This window comes from Maylandia zebra, linkage group LG18, assembly GCF_041146795.1.
Source record: "Maylandia zebra isolate NMK-2024a linkage group LG18, Mzebra_GT3a, whole genome shotgun sequence".
NCBI classification, from domain to species: Eukaryota; Metazoa; Chordata; class Actinopteri; order Cichliformes; family Cichlidae; genus Maylandia; species Maylandia zebra.
The window spans coordinates 13,339,385-13,361,148 of record NC_135184.1 but is presented as its reverse complement, the minus strand read 5'-3'; the positions used below and the strand labels follow the sequence as shown (position 1 = coordinate 13,361,148).

The window sequence follows — 21,764 nt, the reverse complement described above, 5'->3', positions numbered from 1 at the left end:
CTGCTGGTTCAAACAGTATGTAACCTTTTTAACACAACTGAACCTTCAGTTTCAGGCTGTGCTTTATATCATCTTCAGATTTCTTCACATTCCTTTACATAATTTTTTCTAGCAATCATCTGAACTCTTAGTTTGGACTCGTCGGGGAACGCAGAATCCAGAGTGGATGAATGCGAAAGTAACCCTCAGCATGAATGACATAGTACAGGTAAACCTCACCTTGCCATAAAAATGTCAGTCAATTTTCAAGTAATTTTTTAGCTTCTGACTCTGAATAGAAATGTCTCTAATTCAGAAACATTTAATGTAGCACTTTGGCAGCATTAAACTTTGCATCATCCTTAATTCACAGATTGTGTTTAGTGGTCAAAGAGACACCAGCAGTCAAGGATTCATTGCTATTGATGATGTTAAAGTTAAAGAGGGGGCCTGCAGTAATCACGGTATGTAAACATTAACTCAGTACTCCCAGTTATCGTCAAATAACATCAAATCAATATCAAATAAATAAATAAAATAAAACTTTGCAACCTTTTTGTTTTAAACACCATTTAGATGTGTGTGGGTTTGACTCGGACTTGTGTGGCTTTGAGAATGATGTGAGTCATTTGGGTCGCTGGATTCGCAGAAAAGGAACAAAGCATCATGTGGATCACACATATGGAACTGAGAATGGTGAGTGCTGAACTGTGCCACAGTGCCACTGCACAATGTGGGATTAACAGAGCTGAGCAGTCATGGTCTCACTCCTACAGGACAATATTTATGCTGTAACTATAATGGTAATATATTGTAAGTCCTAAGTTTGTCCCTTGATATCAACTTGTGGATCAGAGCTCTACAATAATAAGTCACAATAAAAATGCGACTCATCATCTTGTAAAATAATTATCAAGAAGGAGTATGTTGCATAATGTAACACATTGTTTTAATGCGAAAATACTGCATAGCTTTATTACTCAATCCAATCATCTGTATTTGATGTGTTATATCTAATATTTCATACAACTCTGTTTAAAAAAAGGATTCTGTTACTTAACAGGCCTGCAGGATTATCGAGGTGTAGGCTCTTCTTTTAGCTAATCCTCTGCAGTGTTTGACACCTTTTAGATGGCAGCTAAAGCTTAGACGGCTGTTACAGACAATATAATACAATACAATATTTTACCACTGAAGCAGGAATGTTATAAATTGCCATAAGCTGATTTTCACAATCAGTCATAAGTTCAACAAATTGTCTGAAAGTAGCAGCATTGTTCTCTGCCTCAGATTTTAGTCATCGTTTCTCAGAAATGTCCCAGTCAACAGTCGTCTTTGCATTTTTGTCACAAAACAAATTTTGTTTTTATAGGTTTCTACATGATGGTAACATCAAATTCTACACAGGATGAGATCGCTGAGCTGTTCACACCAGATTTACCTTCAGCTAAAGAAATGTGTGTGCGCTTCTGGTGAGTTCAAAGATCCATCACAGATTTACAATTGGAGGTTGAAGACTGGTGCACATATTACTGTACATTTAATGTAAATGTACTATTTTTAGGTACTGGTTACCCACAGACTCCTCTAGCAACCTCGCTATCCATATAAGACAAAGCGCAGAAGTTGGTGATGTCCTCTGGCAGCAGACTGGAGGGCTCTCTGCAGGCTGGGAGGTGGCAGAGGTCATGGTGTCATCACCTACAAAATTCAATGTAAAAGCATTTGTTTTCTTTTCTGACAATCAGACAGTCTTATTCTTCCAGTATGTTTCATTTTGTATTTTTCTTTATCTTCTGTGGGAATTCTACCTAAAACAGCTGTGTTGCTTGATCAGGTGGTGTTTAAGGCTGTTCATGTGCATGGCACGAATACCACAGTGAAAATTGATGACTTTTCTGTGAGGGACGGAGCCTGTAGTCCTCTGGGTAGCTGTGACTTTGAGTCTGGACAATGCACCTGGGTCAACATCCTCCAAGAAGACGGACATGACTGGGTGCTGGCCAGAGGAGGCTTCCACGGTCCACCAACAGACCACACCACTCAAACCCCGGAGGGTATGGCCTTAAACAAGGATTACTGAGTCAAGGTTTTAGCCACAAAAATGTGATATACAGGGAAAAAAAACTAGATAAGCCAACAGTTCTCTTTGATACATTTGGATAAAGATTCTTACATGTTGGGTTGGTTTTCCATCGTCTTGCAAGACTTGGTACAGGACTTACAAGGATTTATATGACCTCCATTGCATTTTAGTCTGATGATATCAGCTTTTTGAGCCTTTTAGGGAGATTTGCATGCACATTTTGCATATTTGTGCATATTGAATAAAACAATCAAGAAACCACTCTTGGTTTAGAAAGAATTTATTTTGGTTCAAACTCTAGTGGCTGACAGCTCAGTTTTTCATTGATATCCGCATTGGCATAGACAGTATTCAGACTTATTTAAAATACATTTAAATCCTTAAAACTGCACTGACCAACATTTTTTATTTGCTTACATATTTTATGTATAATATTAAAGTGGTGACTCTTGGGATTCCCATCAGCTCTGCACTACTTAAATGTCTTCTAGCTGACACTAGCGTTACAGTTTAAGCTCACCCTTACTGCTCTTATCTGCCTTACAAATAGCTAAAGCTAAACACTCAGAAAGTCAACCAATGGTGTGGATTTCAGTTCCCAGTGAACATTTTGTCTTTGTTTGAAGTTTCAAAATGTGACAGATGGTGTGAATCATCTGAAACTTAGTTAATTATAATCAAAAACTGCTGATGTTGCAACCTGTTGATGTTGCAACCTGATCTATGTGAACTGAAGTTAATTTTTAACTGACATAACATAGTTACTTGAAACATACTTCTCTTTTTTTTATCCCTGACTTATGTCCTGTTGCTGACCTAACCTCCTCCCTGACTAGATGTAATGTTTCTAAATTCTAGATGCTCTCTATTTATAAATATCTAAACCTTAACAACTGCATTAATATCATTAGAAAATAATATGTTTAATCTTTTAACGTTTATGCTGGTGTACCCCAAGTTTGAATTGTTAAAACAGCAAAAGGAGCAGCATTAAATATTAACTGTATTTATTTATTGTGTGAATTTTGTTTTCTTTTTGCATGGAGGTCGGTTCCTGTTGAGCTCGTCACCAAACCAAAGTCACAGCAGTGTTGCACAGGTAGTGTCTGAATGGATCCAACTTAAAGACACCACATCCTGTCTCACTTTATGGTACCACATGGACAACAGGTCAGCAAAAAAAAATCAGGTTGCACTTTATCCTGTTTATCTTGTGTAGTTTCCTCACTGACTTCCTCAAGAAGTGTGCACAAATGTCATGTATTCGTGAATCACCTGCTTTACTTTGTGCAAGACTGAGAATATTCTGTGGCAGAGTTCAGTTTGTTCCAAAAAGAGTTGCACTACCAACAGTGAAACCAGCAGCCTTTTAACCCTGTAGCAGAAAGATGCCATTATTAGTTTTGGAAATGAAAAGTGTATATTTCTTGTTTTTAACAAGAATCTCTCTTTTTTTTCTCTCAACTAAAACAATTTTCCTGTTGTCCATCAGCGACTCCGGGACTTTGCAGGTGTTCATACATTCAGGGCCGTCAGACGAGGATCTGATGTTCCACAGTAACAGCAGTGAGAGCCGCTGGGGCAAGTTCTCTCAGTCTGTAGAGACATCCAAACCTTTCCAGGTATTGCAAACAGATTTAGCTGTTACATTAGAACCCAGGAATATTATATACATATTTACATGCTCTCTCAAAAACAGCTGCTGATCGAGGCAGAGACTAGCAGAGGATTCATTGCCATTGATGACATTTTTCTCACACCAGGCCTCTGTCAAGGTACAGCTATTCTTTTTTTTTTGTTGCATTCCCTTTTTTCTTAGTAAATCAAGTTACACAAAATATTTTGTTTTCTTTTTGACACAGTTAATGAAACAGATTTGGGGTTTGCGGGTTGCTCGTTTGAGAATGGCACATGTAACTGGGAGGACATCAGTGTTGGCCAGTGTCGGTGGATGAGAGGAAGGAACGTTACTGGGAATACAGGACCACCCGTGGACCACACTCTGGGCACTAATCTAGGCAAGGCCAAATACACACACTAAAGATATAATAATACATTTACACCAAGCGTCAAATCAAACTGTCTCAGATTACTTTTCCTAAACCTGGACTCTTCTTACAATCTCAGCCGGCTTTTGTCTTTTTGTACAATTTGGAAAGTCTTAGCAACACTTGTGTTTATGCAGTTTCACACTGAGATAAGTGTAGACAATCAGCAGTTTTAAGTAGGTTCTGATCTGATGTTTCCAGGTTGGTACATGGCAGTGGAACCTAACCAGGGTGATCAAATGAGCCCTGCTACCCTCCAGAGTCCCCTTATGAAACAGGCCAGCACCACCTGCATACTGCACTTCTTCTACAACATGTATGGGGAGGGTATGTTTATAGGATCTATGTCTTCAGCAAATAAATAAATAAATAAATAATACAATTCAAAAAATTTATTCCAACCTTTGCAACAATCAATCAACAGATGCAGAAGAGCTGAACGTGCTACTGAAGGAGGGATCCAGGACCACCAGGCTGTGGTGGTTATCTGGTAACCACGGAGATTCATGGCAACACGGTGAAGTAACGATTGGCAGAATACCTCAGGACTTCACCATCCTGTTTGAGGCCTCCAGGACCTTCGATATACCCGGATACATCGCTATTGATGATGTGGACTTCACCAACTGCAGCTTGCCTGGTAGGCTACCTGCTCACCCTGTGCGCTCTGATGTCCTCTTTACTATTTTGTCCCTTCTGGACATTTATTTTTTATCTTTTTAAAAATTATTATTAGAGCCACACCCTCAGTGTCCTGAGGGTGTGTTCACATGCAACAACAGCGTGTGTGTGGACACCAACCATGTCTGTGACTTCAGCGATGATTGTGGGGACTGGTCTGATGAAAACAACTGTGGTGAGAAAAGAAAAAATGCTCTGTGGTAGATTTTGTACTTGGAAACTGAATTTTTGTATTAATTACATTTATTTTTTTAATTATTCACTTCTTTCTTTATCTGCTAATCACGTAGAGCTACAAGGTGTGTTGGAGCGCTGCAGCTTCGAACACGGCCTGTGTTCCTGGGCAGCAAGCGATGTGGACACACCCGGAGCTGAGTGGACATATCACAAAGGAGAGGACGCCTGGCCCCACCACGGACCTCACAGGGACCACACACAAAATTCTGATGCAGGTCTAAGAGTTAAAGTCTGAATTAACTTTGCTTTGAATCAGTAATGCTATGATTTATTTTAGTTTTTAATTCCGTCTTATCCAAACAGGTCACTACATTATACCTGGAACTCACCTGAGTGCAAGTGGCGAGACATCAGAGATTCTGTCCAAAACTTTATTGCCCAGCTTTAATTGCAAAGTGAGTTTACTGTATGTAAATTAAAGTGTTGTTTACAGAAAAACACCACCTTGTGTTTTTTAGGGTACTGACAAGTCATGTCATAAAGTTCCATAAAAGCTAAAAAATAAAAAAAATCACCAAAATGTCAAATGGGGAGAAAAAGCAGGCAGTTAATAAGCTTTTAATAAGCTGCAGTGGTTTCATTAATACAGATAATAGTAATAGCTGATGGGGGCAAAATCTTGACAGATTGACAAACTGCAGGAGATAATAATAATAACCTTTGATGTATTTAATAGCATCTATATGAAGCACTTATGGGGCACAGTACAAATAAAACTGCTGAACACTTCTGTAATTATACTACAGTAATAACAATGCTTATCTACACATATTTTTATTACCTTTCTGATTCTTATCTTGAGTAATTGCAGTAAAGTATTAACTACTCCTGCAGGTTGCTGAGTCTACAAGAATTCTTTAGCAAACACCATCCTGTCGTCAGCCCGTTCTTTTTATGCTCACGGTACTGTTGTAATACTTTCAGGTGAGATTCTTCTACTTCAGCCTGAATGATGCTTCAGGCCGACTCACTGCACAGTCCAGGACTCTACTGTCCGGTAGTGACGACAGAGTTTTATGGACCAGGGAAGCATCACAAAGCTACAGCTGGCAGAGAGCCGAGGTTACGTTGTCCTCCGCAACCAGCAGCAAGGTTAGTGAGGACACAAGCAGTTAATTGAATGGCAGCCACTGCCTCATGTGTATAAATGCTGTTAGACATCAACTTAAATAATAGCCTTAAATCCCTGAAGCTTACAGACATTATTGAAATTATAAGACCAAGAAGACTGTTGAGGCCTTTGCATAAAAGTATCTGTAGACGAATGAATACTTCTTATATGTACAATATAATTATGTGTTGTATCAGAGCAGTTCCCTGGCAGAATAATAGCTAAAAGGCCACAGTCTAATCTCTGTTTTATCCTCAGATTGTCTTTAGGTATGAGCTCGGCGACGGTCTCAGAGGTCTGGTTGCACTGGACGATGTATCTTTCTCCAGGGATTGTGTATTTGACCCCAACAACAGCGAGCTACCTGACCTGTCGTCAACCTCTGCCCCACCATCAACCTCTAACAAACCCACTTCTCCACACTTGACCTCTACTGCACCAATAAACCCCTGTCAGGTAAGCTGCAGAATCTGACTTTATTTCTGTGATAGCAAACTTAGGAAACATAAATTATAAACAAGTCTAAATACACAGTGGGTATTTGTCTCTTTTTTTTCCTGATGCAGGATAATGAGTTTTTTTGCTGGCAGTCACAGGGAAAAGTGTGTATTCTGGCTACCTTACAATGTGACTATCATCTAGACTGCCCGCAGGGGGAAGACGAAGCCGGCTGTGGTGAGAGCTGCATATTGTATTCAAGTTTGTCTTGAAAAAAGTGTTATTATCAAAGTTGTGGCAAAAATCCATTTAATCACTGTTTTTCCTGAATGTGGCTAGTTGGAGAGGTCATTTAAAACAGTAACGCTGCCATAAAATACACTTCTGTAGTCCTCTAAATGCTAATGTTGCCTACTGCGACAGTCCTTAAAATAATTCCTCCTTTGCAATGGTTAAAATGGTTTATTCATCCCATTTTAAAGCCTGCATGTTGTGGTGCTGCTGAATTTCATTATTAGTGTTTTTACATTTTGACAGTAAATATGGTAGAGTAAATATTACCAAACAGTATTATGAAATTTCACTCTTACTTACAGTGTTTATCCACTGTATAAAGATAGTTTTATTCTCAGGCTTTTTTTTATGCCAAATATTCATTTTTTTTTTAAGCCGTGCTGTATAAAAAAGAAGCACTGGAATAGTTGGGAAAGTTTTCATAAGCGCAAGAAATCAGATACAGATGGACTCTGCATAGAAATGAGTTGCACACTTATCCCCAAACAGGTCATGTGCAATTTCAGCGCCAATGAAAGAAGAAATTTAAGTCCTCGCACACTTATGCAGTGTTGTGATTTGTAAGCCTTGATGACAATTTCAGTGCTTTGACATAACCCTAAATAGGCTGTTTGTGCTAGAAAACCCTCCAATGTGGTTGAATTATAACAATTCTGCAAAGAAGAGTGGGTCAAAATTCCTCCACAGCAATGTGAACGATTCATTGCCAGTTATCGCAAACACTTCGCTGCCGAGGGTGGTGACTTACAATTATTAGGTTTAAGGGGTGAGTACTTTTCATATATGGGAGACTAGTAGGTTTGCATAGCTTTTATTCCCTTAATAAATGAAATCATCAAAACTGCCTTTTGAACTCAGGAAGGGGGCAAAACGTTTTCACAGCACTGTAATTGCCACCAAAACCTCTTGTATGCCTTTAACAGGAGAAAACTGGATCAGTTATGCTCTTCTTTCTTTTGAGGCTTGTGTTTGGGCCCAGCACCAGTTTTTTCTTTGGCCGTGATGACCATGAATATTGTGACTGTTTTATCAGCAGAAATTCCTTTGACTGACGCACCTGCATACAACACAAAATCTTTTAAAAGCGGTTTACTTCTCTCGAGTGAGTGATTTCCACAGCAGTGTTACATCTCTTGATTTGAACCCTTCAGGTCCGTGCACATTTGAGAATGATCAGTGCCGATGGACTGATGTTAGCGATGGACAGAGCAAGTGGCAGAGGCAGCGAGCCAGTAACAACACTGAGCCACCCACTGATCACACTGCAGACACAGGTGGCTGTTATTGAGTAGTTCATTGATGTTATTGTCATAGCTTCACTTCACAGCGTGTTTAATCACCACGTGTCTGTTATTCTCAGGCTACTACATGAGAGTTAATTTCAGTAAGGGGTCTACACAGAGTGAAGCTCAACTCCAGAGTCCCCCGCTGTCTCCATCGTCCCCCTACTGCCAGATTCGGTAAGCAGTGATGCGCAGACAAATGATCGCGTCAAACCTGGTTATTTTGATGGATATATTTGATGGATATGTCCGTGTATGAATTGCTCAATGCTTCAAAGCTCCCCTCCCCTCTTTCTACCATGCAAGTGTCTTCCCAATCCAACGCTCTCTCTGCGTCTTCCTTCCTTCTTTCCTACACACAGGTTTCACTTCCACATCAGTGCAGAGAGCGCTGGGTCACTCAGAGTGCTTATGCAGCAAGCTGGAGGGAGTGAAGCAATCTTGTGGTCACGTAGTCACAGCACCGTCTCTCATTGGAGCCCGGAGCATCTGCCTCTCGGCCTGCACCAGCAGCCTTATAAGGTGTTTGATTTTGCCTCCTCTCAACAATGAAAAATGTACACAGGAAGCAATGAGAACAAATGAGTTTCATATAATAATAAATAATAAATACTAATCATTAAAAAGTGCCTGACCATTTTTGTCACCAGGTTTTGTTCAGTGGCATGAATAATGCAGCTGCTTCTCATGTTGTTGCTGTGGATGATATCTCTTTCCTAAACTGTGAAAAATCCTACCAACCTCCAGGTAAATAAAGTTAATTCAAAGTGACTGTTAGTGAATATATGACATGAGAGGTAGGGGAATGAGTGTGGTGCATGTATCATTTTATATCCATTTTTGTGCCATGTTCAGACTTCCAGGATTATTTTTGTTTTCCTTCCCTTCTCAGCTCTGGCGTCCTTTGGCTGTTCTTTTGAAGATGGTCTGTGTGCTTGGGTTCAGGGGGCTGAGGATCAGCTGGACTGGCTTAGCGGGGCAGGTCCCACTCAAACCTCTAACACCGGGCCTGCAGGAGACCACACCAGCAGCAAAGGTCCTTTTACCTCATGCTAAATTTTCATTATGCTAGTCTGTATATTTATGCAAGTGCCAGATGCCTTGTGTCCATCAAGGCTGGCCTTTGTAACCTTTGCTGAGCATCAGCCACTGTAACCACAAGAGACCATTAATGTAAATTGACTGTTGACATTATAACAAGTAGAACTGAGTGAACAGGACAGACTGAGTAATGTCCATCACAAAATGGCAGAATGCACATAAAAGACAAATCCTGCAAGACTAACTGCAAGATGGTGCATCTTAATTCCACAGTTAAAGCTTAAAATTGATTAACTGGGGAGTTTTCATAAATTGTTATAAACATTAGCTTAGTTTTTGGGACTATATAACCAAAAAGAAATAGTATTGTATTGCTTGAAGCAGTGGCATGATACATAAAATTATAGTCTTACAAAATGTCTATTTCTTTTTACCTTTAGCATTTATCAAATTTTGGTTTCTAAAATTCTCTCTTTAAACCTTTTATGGCTCAGTGTGACACAATGTGAAAGTGGAGCATCACTCCTCACATGCCACATATGCAAGCTTAGGACATAAGTTGCAAATTTATTTTTATTAAAAGGTTGAGACCTTGAAGTTGTCTTGTTTTTGTTTCACAGGGAAATACCTTTACATCGAGAGCTCCTCACCGAGCATAAAGGGTGATTCAGCCCAGCTGAAGTCTTCACTGCTTCCACCTGCTGGTGAAAAAGGATACTGTTTTTCATTTTGGTACCACATGTTTGGAGCCACTGTGGGTTCCCTCAAGATGTTCCTGCAAACATCTGATCCCTTAGAGAAAACTCTGGTAAAAATATGCATGAAATTAGTCATTTTCTCAATTTATTTTATCCAGTGAACGCCAAAAAATATGGCAGAGGCCTTAAGAAGGCCACTTAGGTTTTTTTTTTTCTTTTTGTTAGTCATGCTGTTTTAGTCTGGACACGTTACTTCCCTTTACTGCAGGAAAAAAAAGGGAAAAAAACGTCTGTGTGGCCGATTGAGAAATATTTGCGGCTGTTTCCACTGTGTTTTTCTCTGTGTTATTATACTTTTCACATTCTTGTGAAATGCTGATTGCAAAATCACATTAATGCATGGCATAATGAATGCAAGATGCACACTTTCAGTGCATAACACTGAGAACCTTAACAGACAGTGCATAACACTGTGTTGCAAAAATCCTCCTCACATCCTTATTGGGATGAGTGAATCAACATTCTGTCTTTCCTGTAGGTGTGGCAAAAATCAGGAAACCAAGGAGATGAGTGGCTGCAGGTTCAGAGCCATGTGAACCTGCAGAAAGTCCACCAGGTTGTTCTGGAGGCAGCAGTGGGGGGAGAGGCTGGAGACATAGCCATTGATGACATCTCCTTGAGTCCTGGAGCATGTCCTGTTTCTGGTAATGGAGCTGAAAATGATAAAAATTCCAAGCAACCACATTAATGTCTGTTATTTGCTATTTTTTGCCACACATGTTAAGTAATTATATTGTTCCTTTTCAGTTTACTAACTGTATAGATCAAATAAAATGCTAAATGGGGGCGTAATAGTCATTTTGCAAGTATTCATTTAAAAAATGATGCAATAAGTGTATAAAAACATACCAGGTACTTCACATGGGCATTTCAAGTTGCCCTGCCTCACACTCTCCTCTCCCCAGATACCAAAACAAGCCCTCCAAAATTTGTGAGGAAGCTGCCAAATTTCTATTTCATCCTCTGTCAGCTGCATCTCTCTCTGATGTTTCAAACTTCCATCATCCCAACATCCACCCCTTGGCTCCAAAGAGATGTTTACTTAAGTTTAGACTCCAATTTCATTCATTTGCTCTATTAGAGTTCAAACAGGAGCTCTCTGACCAAAATACAAAATAGTTTAGCAGCTCACTGAAACTGCAGCAGAACTAGTCTTATCCAAGGCACAGGGAGCTAATTAACTGCAACAGATATTACAGTGTTAATCAAAAACTGTCATGTCTAATGTCCTCAGATTAAGTTAAAATGTAATAATGTTGTACAGATTTGTGTGACTTTGAGGATGGGAGCTGTAACTGGGAGCAGCAAGCAGCCAGTGATTCTGAGTGGATCAGACATCAGGGATATACTCACAACCCTTACACAGGACCGGAGAGCGATCACACCACCAGCACACCTACGGGTCACTACTTCTACCTGCCTTCATCGTCTACTGACCGAGCTGGCCAGAAAGCTGCAATGTTTTCACCTCTGTACCCAGCGGGTGAGAGACTCAGCAGTATTTTTATATAATGCAGACAGGGGCCCGCGTTCAAACAGGCCCAAAACAGTTCAGGGGATTCAGATGTGATTTTTTTTGTCCTTCAGACAAAGGATCTTGCGTGCAGCTGTGGTACCACATGTATGGCAAAGGAATGGGGACACTAAATGTTTACCAGCAAAGTGAAGATGGGAAGGAAGCTCTGATTTTCTCTCAGACAGGAGACCAGGGCCTTCTGTGGAGGTTCGCTCGGGCTTCTCTTCTGCCTCGGCTTCATCCTTACAGAGTGAGTCACAAAGATCCATCCAAACTAGTGAACAGAGCAATTTAAGTCATAAATAAGTTATTTAGTCCAGTGAGAAAATTAGTTTTGTGTATTCAGTACATACAGAAGCAGAGGGCAGCGCTCCAGCTGTAAACCAGTGCCTTGATCAGAGGCACAAAAACAGTTACATAAATAAACACGTGTGAACAAATAGATGCACAGACAACAACAAAAAAGCAGTACAGTGTCTAAATACATTTTTAATTTTTCACACACACACTTATTCTAATATAAAACATAGTTAATGCTTTTCTGTTAATTCAGTAATTATAAAATATTAGTACATTTTAATACAGGTTTAACCCTGCTGTGGGTCATTATGTCCCCATAATCAGTATTATTACTCACCACTGAGGTTGTTCTTTTTTTTTGATGACACTGTACTTTCACTTCCACTACATTGTGGTATTGTTACACAAGTAAACTCTGGGAGTGTTTTTTTTTTCATTACTACAACTGTATATATTTGTAAGCCATTTCCTTTATGTTGTTTTCATATGCTGCTTAATTTGACTGTGTTTAAACAACATCTGTAAATATTCAAAATAATGTAAGAGGTGTCATATTTTCATTTAATCTTTGTGTTGTGTAGAAAAAAGAGTTGTTTTTGTAAAATGGAGTTGAAACGCATGCACTAATTGTTCTCCGAAAACACTAAAGTGTTTCCTGGTAATAATGTGGTGAATTAGAGTAATCTACAAAAAACAGAAGACCAATATTTCAAAACCTGATCACATAAAACTGCATAAACACATATTACTGTGAGAGTTTATTTTCTTGGGCAGACAAAAATTATGGCACATTAATTGGTAACACTACTTTGAGTGTACAACAGTGCAGTGTCATGGAAATGATACAAAAATATTTAAAAAAACACTAAAATAACTCTTCCACTAAGATTTTTTAAAATCTGGTGTACATGCTTTGTGTCTCAGATTGTGGTGGAAGGTGTGAAGGCCGGCCCTACACAGGAGGGGGACATGGCTATTGATGATGTACAGCTGACTGATAATCAGTGTCCTCCTCGTGGATTTTGTGACTTTGAGGACACAATGTGTAGCTGGAGCAACCTGGGTGAAGGAGTCGACCAGGGAGACTGGCTCCATGGCAGTGGTGGTTCCCCGAACCCACATACAGGACCCAGTGTGGATCACACTACTAATTCCACACAAGGTAGTAACTATACCGGATAGAGACAAAAAGTAGACTTTACAGATGCACAAAAAACACAATTGCCATGAGCAGTGTTGGTCAAGTTACTTGAAAAATGTAATCAGTAACTAATTACTGATTACTTCCCCAAAAAATCCCGTTACTTTACTGATTACTTATTTTCAAAAGTAATTAATTACTTAGTTACTTCGTTACTTTTTAAAAGCACGATTTACAACCTGAATAGGTGATAAAGCAATAGCTCTTTCAGCCCAATTCTACTTTTTTTTGCATAATCCATCATACAAAATGTAATCAAATGGAAAAGTCCCTTTTTAAAACTTGTTTTATTAGTTTTAATCTTTTAACTTTATGCATCAAGCAAAAATTTAATTATATGTAAAATTCTCTGACTGGAAGAAATTTGTTTAACATTTAAACCTATTTTCTGCACATTCCAGAACATAAAATAAAATATTTTTTTGTGTTTACACTCAGTCTTTCAAATAGATGCAAGTGAAACACAGTAGAAAATAAATAAAATCAAAGACTAGCAGCCCTGTTGCTCTATTTTCACCTGTAAAGCAGGACTGCGGTAGGCGGAGGTTTACCCTGGTGCAGGTGTGCCACAGCGGTCAGTGGAAGAATCCGCGAGTTTCTCTGTGAATTTCCCATTACGTGGTTGCGCACTCGGTGCTTGCTTGGAAGTTTAGGGGGTTTTTTTTCGCTGTAAAAAGAAGTTTTCTTCCCACGCACAACGGACACTAATGTTTTTGTCACTTTTTACGGAATCAAACTCAAAGTAAGGTCAGTACTTCCACGCTTTAAACGCTGCACACTCATACTCTCTCCCACAATCGATATATTATCCTTTGTTGATCTGCACACAGCTGTTGTCACGAACGTCGCACTCGCTTACGTCACTGTCATGAAACATTCTCGCAAAAAAAATCACGGTTTTAGTAACGCAGTAACACAGCGTGCTTACGGGAAAGTAACGGTAATCTAATTACCGTTTTTGCGATAGTAATCCCTTACTTTACTCGTTACCTGAAAAAAGTAATCGAATTACAAGTAACGCGTTACTGCCCATCTCTGGCCATGAGTTCAGTTATACAGGGAGTGCAGAATTATTAGGCAAGTTGTATTTTTGAGGAATAATTTTATTATTGAACAACAACCATGTTCTCAATGAACCCAAAAAACTCATTAATATCAAAGCAGAATTTTGTGGAAGTAGTTTTTAGTTTGTTTTTAGTTTTAGCTATTTTAGGGGGATATCTGTGTGTGCAGGTGACTATTACTGTGCATAATTATTAGGCAACTTAACAAAAAACAAATATATACCCATTTCAATTATTTATTTTTACCAGTGAAACCAATATAACATCTCCACATTCACAAATATACATTTCTGACATTCAAAAACAAAACAAAAACAAATCAGCGACCAATATAGCCACCTTTCTTTGCAAGGACACTCAAAAGCCTGCCATCCATGGATTCTGTCAGTGTTTTGATCTGTTCACCATCAACATTGCGTGCAGCAGCAACCACAGCCTCCCAGACACTGTTCAGAGAGGTGTACTGTTTTCCCTCCTTGTAAATCTCACATTTGATGATGGACCACAGGTTCTCAATGGGGTTCAGATCAGGTGAACAAGGTGGCCATGTCATTAGTTTTTCTTCTTTTATACCCTTTCTTGCCAGCCACGCTGTGGAGTACTTGGACGCGTGTGATGGAGCATTGTCCTGCATGAAAATCATGTTTTTCTTGAAGGATGCAGACTTCTTCCTGTACCACTGCTTGAAGAAGGTGTCTTCCAGAAACCGGCTGCAGGACTGGGAGTTGAGCTTGACTCCATCCTCAACCCGAAAAGGCCCCACAAGCTCATCTTTGATGATACCAGCCCAAACCAGTACTCCACCTCCACCTTGCTGGCGTCTGAGTTGGACTGGAGCTCTCTGCCCTTTACCAATCCAGCCACGGGCCCATCCATCTGGCCCATCAAGACTCACTCTCATTTCATCAGTCCATAAAACCTTAGAAAAATCAGTCTTGAGATATTTCTTGGCCCAGTCTTGACGTTTCAGCTTGTGTGTCTTGTTTAGTGGTGGTCGTCTTTCAGCCTTTCTTACCTTGGCCATGTCTCTGAGTATTGCACACCTTGTGCTTTTGGGCACTCCAGTGATGTTGCAGCTCTGAAATATGGCCAAACTGGTGGCAAGTGGCATCTTGGCAGCTGCACGCTTGACTTTTCTCAGTTCATGGGCAGTTATTTTGCGCCTTGGTTTTTCCACACGCTTCTTGCGACCCTGTTGACTATTTTGAATGAAACGCTTAATTGTTCAATGATCACGCTTCAGAAGCTTTGCAATTTTGAGACTGCTGCATCCCTCTGCAAGATATCTCACTATTTTTGACTTTTCTGAGCCTGTCAAGTCCTTCTTTTGACCCATTTTGCCAAAGGAAAGGAAGTTGCCTAATAATTATGCACACCTGATATAGGGTGTTGATGTCATTAGACCACACCCCTTCTCATTACAGAGATGCACATCACCTAATATGCTTAATTGGTAGTAGGCTTTTGAGCCTATACAGCTTGGAGTAAGACAACATGCATGAAGAGGATGATGTGGACAAAATACTCATTTGCCTAATAATTCTGGACTCCCTGTACAGCATGAGTAACTCAAGCAGCATTCATAAAGAATCATTGTGCGAATAAAGCACTTTACAATTATTGGCTCGTGAGAAATAGCAAATGAGCGCTGACTGTTTGAAATTTCATGCATGAAACACTTGGCTCGGTGCCTAATGCAGAAGCAAGCTGTAAACCAGACGACAAAACTGTTAGCAGGAGGTCACTTTTTACACAAGCAGAAAATATAGAGCTAAGTTTATTCAATGTTTGCATTAACCTGATGTTCTTGAATCTAACATTCACTTTTTTTTTTACGTCTCTTTTGGGTCTCCTTTGGTCCTGGAGGAACCTGGAGGAGTTCTTACTTGCCTGAGTCTATGATAGACTCCAGATATATAAAAAGATGAATTAGATTAATTCTAAATAGAATATAAATATTAATTGTAGCAGTTTTATTCGCCAATAAGGTTCCGCATAGAGACAGAATTGATTATATAGAATAATTTGTCATCGGTAGACTGTGTTTGGCCTAAAGGAAGTATACCATCTGATAAGATAAGATAAGATAAGATAAGAGGAACTTTATTTATCCTGAGGGAAATTCTTTTGTCGTTCATTATTTTGATATGCATGCTTGTTTGAAATCACAGTTCTTTATGACACTGGCTGCTATTGTTAATCTGAATGTGCTTGCTGTGTTTCCATCAGGTCACTATGTTTACGTGGACAGTTTTGTGGGTGAGTGGGGAGTCTCATCCTTCCTGGTCAGTGATGTTTTACAGCCCTCCACACGAGGGCACTGTCTCACATTCTGGTACCACATGTTTGGAAACCATGTTGGGACTCTCCGTGTCTATATAAATAACAGGTAAATACTTCTGTCTGAAGATCATTAATATTAAACAATATTATTATACGAATGAAATTTTCTGCATTACATAAAATAAATGGGTGTCATCCTGTCTTGCAGGAAAATGCAGGCTGGTGGTGATGAAGTGGGCCTATTGAAGTGGACTGAAACAGGAAACAAGGGAGAAAAGTGGCAGATGGCAAATGTGTCTGTCACGCATGATGAAGCATTTTGGGTATTACTGAGCTTGTGATAAGTTTCATGTGGCGAAATACACAAAATATAAAAGTGAAAAATGAAATGTTGATTTTATATTGCAGCAGATTACATTACAGATTACTTACCATTACAGAGAAATGATTCACAGATGGACACAAGTAACACATTTGGAACAAAAACTCTTATGACTGCTTTTTGATAAAGCCCATTAGCCAATTTTTATGATGACTGTCAACAAAGGCAGGAGTTGACTTTAGAAGTCTAAAATTACTCCATTTTAAAAAAATATATACATATAATAATAATAGGGGTATGGGTTGTACAGTGGTTACCCACTTTGTACCTATGGACGTAAACAAACCCAGGTCCTGGTGACTCAGGATTTAAACTATGTGCTTTTCAGATGTGGATCCCAGGGCCCCACATCACATGAAAATGTTTCTGTTAAAAAAAAAGGCTTTGAGTGCTAGGTGAGAGTAATTGCTATATAAATTAATGCTGCATTATCACTACGTTTGATTTATTTGTTTTAACACTTACAGTTGTAATATTATATTCTTATGGTATATATTTAAAATTATGACTTATTCAGTTTCATCTTATTCAGCGTCACGACGTGGACGTGTGTATTGCACTGCTTTTGTCGTTATCAGTCGATGAACATTTGATGACCTGATTGCTCCTCGTGTTTTAACTTTGCTCTTTGATGCGTAACAGTTCTTCTCAGTTGGTTCTTTATAATATTTAATGATAATTTTACTTATGGATGGACAAAATGTTAATTTCAGTTATGCAGAGAAGGTCTGACAAGGATTTTTATGCAAACCCTTCATGAACCTCAGCATTAACAAAACACTGAAATATTAAACTAAAAGCAGCACTTAAGAGATTATGTATTTGAATGGGTTTACTGAGGATTTATATAATTTGTGGCTGAGTATTTCACTTTCTCTCAAAGCCTTCATTGTCTGGGAATTTTGACAGATGTCAGGAGCAAACGTTTGAATTTATAGGCGATGGCATACATGCTGTAAATGCACTTGTATTTATGGGCTTTAAGACTTTATTTACATTTAAATTACAGATTGTTTGTCAGTTCTTTTGTTAAACCTGCGACTCACCGACTTCATTCATGGAATTGAGCACTCATATACACCCATACAGTGATATACCAATCCCTTTAATTTAAGCAGTCTGGATCATAATTTTGTTTTTGCATGGAAGTAATATTCTTCTTATGTGATTTGTACACAGTTGTGTGAGCTGAGAGGTGGGCAGCAGTATATATTTGACAGCTACATTGCCTCGCTACAGTCTGCTTCATGTTTTTTTTTAGATATTTATGTAACCTTTAAACTTCTCTCTCTTTCCTTGCCACAGTTTGTGTTTGTGTATCAGCGAGGCAGGATGGCAGGTGGGGATGTTGCTCTTGATGATATCACCATCATCCCAGGCAGCTGCTACACAGAGCCTTCCATTGATCACTCTGACAATAAGGGTAACTGTAACTTCATGAATACATCTTACTATTTTTTTTCATAGAAAACTAGAAGAAAATAATTTCTTGTACTGTGGAAAAATGCTTTTCTTATGTAAAAAATGACAAATTATTTGTGGGTTTACATATGATCCCAAATGACCATAGCAAAACACCTACTTGCATTAATATTTGGGGCAGACACTGTCTCTTTTTTTTTCTTCTTTTGCACTTTATAGCACAGACTGCCAAGCAAGGTTTACTCCCAATTGTTCAAATCAAGATACTTTAAATGGGTCACGAATATTTATCATTTGATTTTGGCAGCTTGAAGTTAGTGTTAGGATGCCTGGGTCGTTGACCCAGGGTTTTTGAGTTTATTATATTATGTATACTTTCTAGTCTTTGGTTTCTTTGAGTTCTGTCTTATGGTTTATGTCTCTGTCTTCTTTAATGGCTCTGTCTCCCCTATCACCTGCATCCCCTTGTCTAGTTCGCGTCTATGTGTATCCTAAGTTCCTATATCCCCGTGTTCAGTCAGTGTTTGTGTCTGCCCTGGTCCCACGTCTCTGTTCCCTTTGTAGTGCCTGCATGTGAGTCTGTGTCTTTGTTCAGTCTGTGTTATGTGTTTCCTGTTTTACTTTGAAGGTCTCTGTCTTTTCTCAGTGTGTTCAGGTTACGCTTCTTTGGTCTCGTCAGTTCTGATTTGCCCCAGCTGTGTTTCCCTCCTGTTACTCATTCCCTGATTGCTCCCTCTGAGTATTTAAGCCCTGTGTTTCTTAGTGTCTGTGTCGCGATCTATATGGGCTCAAAATGTGGTCATAAATAGTTTGTACTTGTAAATTGGTTTTGTACTTGTGACAAAGATTTGTGTGTGCGTGACAAAGATTTGTGTGTGCGTGACAAAGATTTGTGTGTGCGTGACAAAGATTTGTGTGTGCGTGACAAAGATTTGTGTGTGCGTGACAAAGATTTGTGTGTGCGTGACAAAGATTTGTGTGTGCGTGACAAAGATTTGTGTGTGCGTGACAAAGATTTGTGTGTGCGTGACAAAGATTTGTGTGTGGACTTAGCCAAAAAAACCCTACAAGTTACAAGTACGAATTTTGACCCTATTTTTCTTCCTTTCATCTGATTGGTGAATGTCATGTCAATCACAAATGTAACAATCCAATCAGAGAACAGATGGGTTTGGCTCTCAGAGGGGCGCTTTTTTTGAACTGCAGGTCTTTGAAGGGAATAAATGCCCTTTTACATGCCAACCCAGCGTTTACCTTCATCACCACGAAGGAAAACAGTCTGTGGTCGTCCGAGTTTGGTGATTTTTGTGTCACAGGACTACGTGTTTAATACAGGGACTTCCACAGCCTTTTCAACAGTGCTGCGGACAGCGCTGCGGACGCGGGGGGGCGGGCCAGTGTTTTGGGAATGACAGTCTTCATTACAAAGCTTTCTTCGTTATGGATTAGCATACATGTTTTTATTGAACTTTTGAAGAACCAGCAAAAAACCTCCACAAACTCTTGTAGTTCACATAAAGTCGGAGATAAAAACGACAAGGAGCAGGTGCATCTAGTGCAGGTAGAGCTGCTGCAAAAACCCACAGAGCCCAGCAGCCAGCAACAAATTCTGGATCCTTTGCTTTTAGTTAGCAATTAGCATTAGCAGCACATCCGATGCGTCTGATGTGAAAGGACTTTTATGCTGCGCGCTGTGACTCACAGCAATGGTCCCGGGTCAGCCCTGACGTTGTGTTAAACTAATCCTAAAGTAATAATGGTATTTCTAACCACTGATATACCACAACTTAATCCTTTCAACAGCTGCTGAAAGTAAGGGGACCTAACTGCTATCGGATATTTATATAGAGATTACCCTTCAAGGACCTGCAGTTCAAAAAAAATGCCCCTCCGACAGTCAAACCCATCTGTTCTCTGATTGGATTGTTTAATTTGTGATTGACATGACATTGACCAATCAGCTTAAAGGAAGAAAAATAGGGTCAAAATTCGTACTTGTAACTTGCAGGGGTCTTTTTGGGCTAAGTCCACACACAAATCTTTTTTACACACGCACAAATCTTTTTTACACATACAAATCTTTTTTATGCACGCACAAATCTTTTTTACACATACAAATCTTTTTTACGCATGCACAAATTTTTTTTACACATACAAATCTTTTTTACAAGTACAAAACCGATTTACAAGTACAAAATATTTATGACCCCATTTTGAGCCCATATGTTTACCTCCACCGGACAGTGTGTATTTGACTAAACAATGACCAGACAGTGCTGCTCATTTATGTGCTTTTATCTGCCTTCACTGATAAGAAGAACATCTTTGAATACTGTCAGCTTTGTCTTTCAGAAAATTAAATATTGGAAAAACAGTCATCTGTTTGAATGTGCATTCATCATGGTTCTCTTTGTGTGCAGGTATGATTGTCGGCCTTGCAGTTGGGCTAATTGTTCTTGCTGGGATCATCATCTTCATCGTCCTTGTTATGCTGAACCAAAATCATAATAAAATGTAAATTTAACAACAGTGATTAGGGATTCAACATCAGGTGCACATTAATGATTGCTCGTTTTTGATGTTCAATAACATTTGTACTTTGTGGTCAGGAATCAGCAGCTATTTGTGAACGATGACGATGCGATTAACCAGAACTCAATGTTTGACCTGTATGACTGCAGAATAGATGTAAGTAAACATGATGTGGTAACAGGAATCCTGTTTTTTTTTTTTTTTTTTTTTTTATCAGATTATTTAAATATGTTTCTTTTCAGGGCACGCAACATGGCACTGAATCTGACTTCTCCTTCTTTAACAAGATTTATGATCCATCGCCGCAAGCAAGGGAGGCCACCACTTCATCGACTGACGCTTAGGACAGATGTTTTTCTGTCAAAGTAAATAAAATAAGTAAAATCGAAAGGATTTTCTCTTTATTGAATAGATGTTAATTTCATGAAATCAAGTAAATTACGTTGGAATGTGCATGTGGGACTTTTCTCAGGAGAGAACATAATCAGTAATTCCTTAAGTGTAGGATGCATCCCCCTGGTGGGCCCTGAAGATACTGCAGGTTGGCATAACAATCTTTTGCCTTTTAAATTATTCACATAAAAAAACGAAACAACACTAAAAGAAGACAACCATTGTATTTAAAAATGAAGCATTACTCTTGGTTTTCTGAACCATTTTCCCATCTTTAGCATTCACTTGTAACAGGAAAAACTAAAACAGGGGAAATGGCTATCAGGTGCAAGAAGTAAAGCTGCTGCCAGCAAGTCGAGACTAAATCAAAGTGAATCAGTGAAAAATACATTGAAGAAAAAATACTCTAGCTTCTGCCTGTGCTGAGGTAAAACCTTTGCAAAAACTTATAGTATTCTTATTTTAGGAAACTATACATTTTCCTGTCATTGTGTAAGGGCACTTTTTCTATAAAGGATCTTATGATGTCCAAAAGCAGCAGCTTCTTTCAAGTCTTTTTATTAGACAAAGTGCAATGTATAATACAAAGCACTTTCAGAATTTCTACATTCTAGTTCTCTCCTCGACCATTAAACAACAAAGAAAAACACACAACCAAACATAAAACAAACAAACAAAAATCAGGAACAATAGTCGTGGGCCTTTCAAAAAAAGT

At 39.1% G+C, this 21,764-nt stretch overlaps 2 protein-coding genes across 2 annotated transcripts; both read left to right on the top strand.

Moving 5' to 3' along the window:
- The first annotated feature begins 1,865 nt into the window (after positions 1 to 1,865).
- Positions 1,866 to 4,106, top strand: LOC143413673 (apical endosomal glycoprotein-like). Its single transcript, XM_076877012.1, has 5 exons — positions 1,866 to 2,036; positions 3,112 to 3,235; positions 3,558 to 3,687; positions 3,765 to 3,840; positions 3,928 to 4,106. Exons 2-5 carry the CDS (start codon positions 3,225 to 3,227, stop codon positions 4,104 to 4,106), a joined length of 396 nt encoding a protein of 131 aa, XP_076733127.1. The 5' UTR covers positions 1,866 to 2,036; positions 3,112 to 3,224.
- A 224-nt stretch (positions 4,107 to 4,330) lies between these two features.
- si:ch211-106h4.4 (apical endosomal glycoprotein) lies at positions 4,331 to 21,038 on the top strand. Its single transcript, XM_023154658.3, has 24 exons — positions 4,331 to 4,440; positions 4,538 to 4,753; positions 4,850 to 4,969; positions 5,085 to 5,246; positions 5,335 to 5,426; positions 5,956 to 6,123; positions 6,401 to 6,598; positions 6,709 to 6,817; positions 8,026 to 8,148; positions 8,235 to 8,334; positions 8,520 to 8,679; positions 8,808 to 8,904; positions 9,050 to 9,193; positions 9,819 to 10,006; positions 10,435 to 10,600; positions 11,221 to 11,439; positions 11,544 to 11,722; positions 12,697 to 12,934; positions 16,267 to 16,426; positions 16,529 to 16,643; positions 18,008 to 18,125; positions 20,545 to 20,638; positions 20,734 to 20,812; positions 20,899 to 21,038. The coding sequence occupies exons 1-24, from the start codon at positions 4,353 to 4,355 to the stop codon at positions 20,998 to 21,000; spliced, it is 3,435 nt and encodes a 1,144-aa protein (XP_023010426.3). The 5' UTR covers positions 4,331 to 4,352; the 3' UTR covers positions 21,001 to 21,038.
- Positions 21,039 to 21,764: the final 726 nt, after the last annotated feature.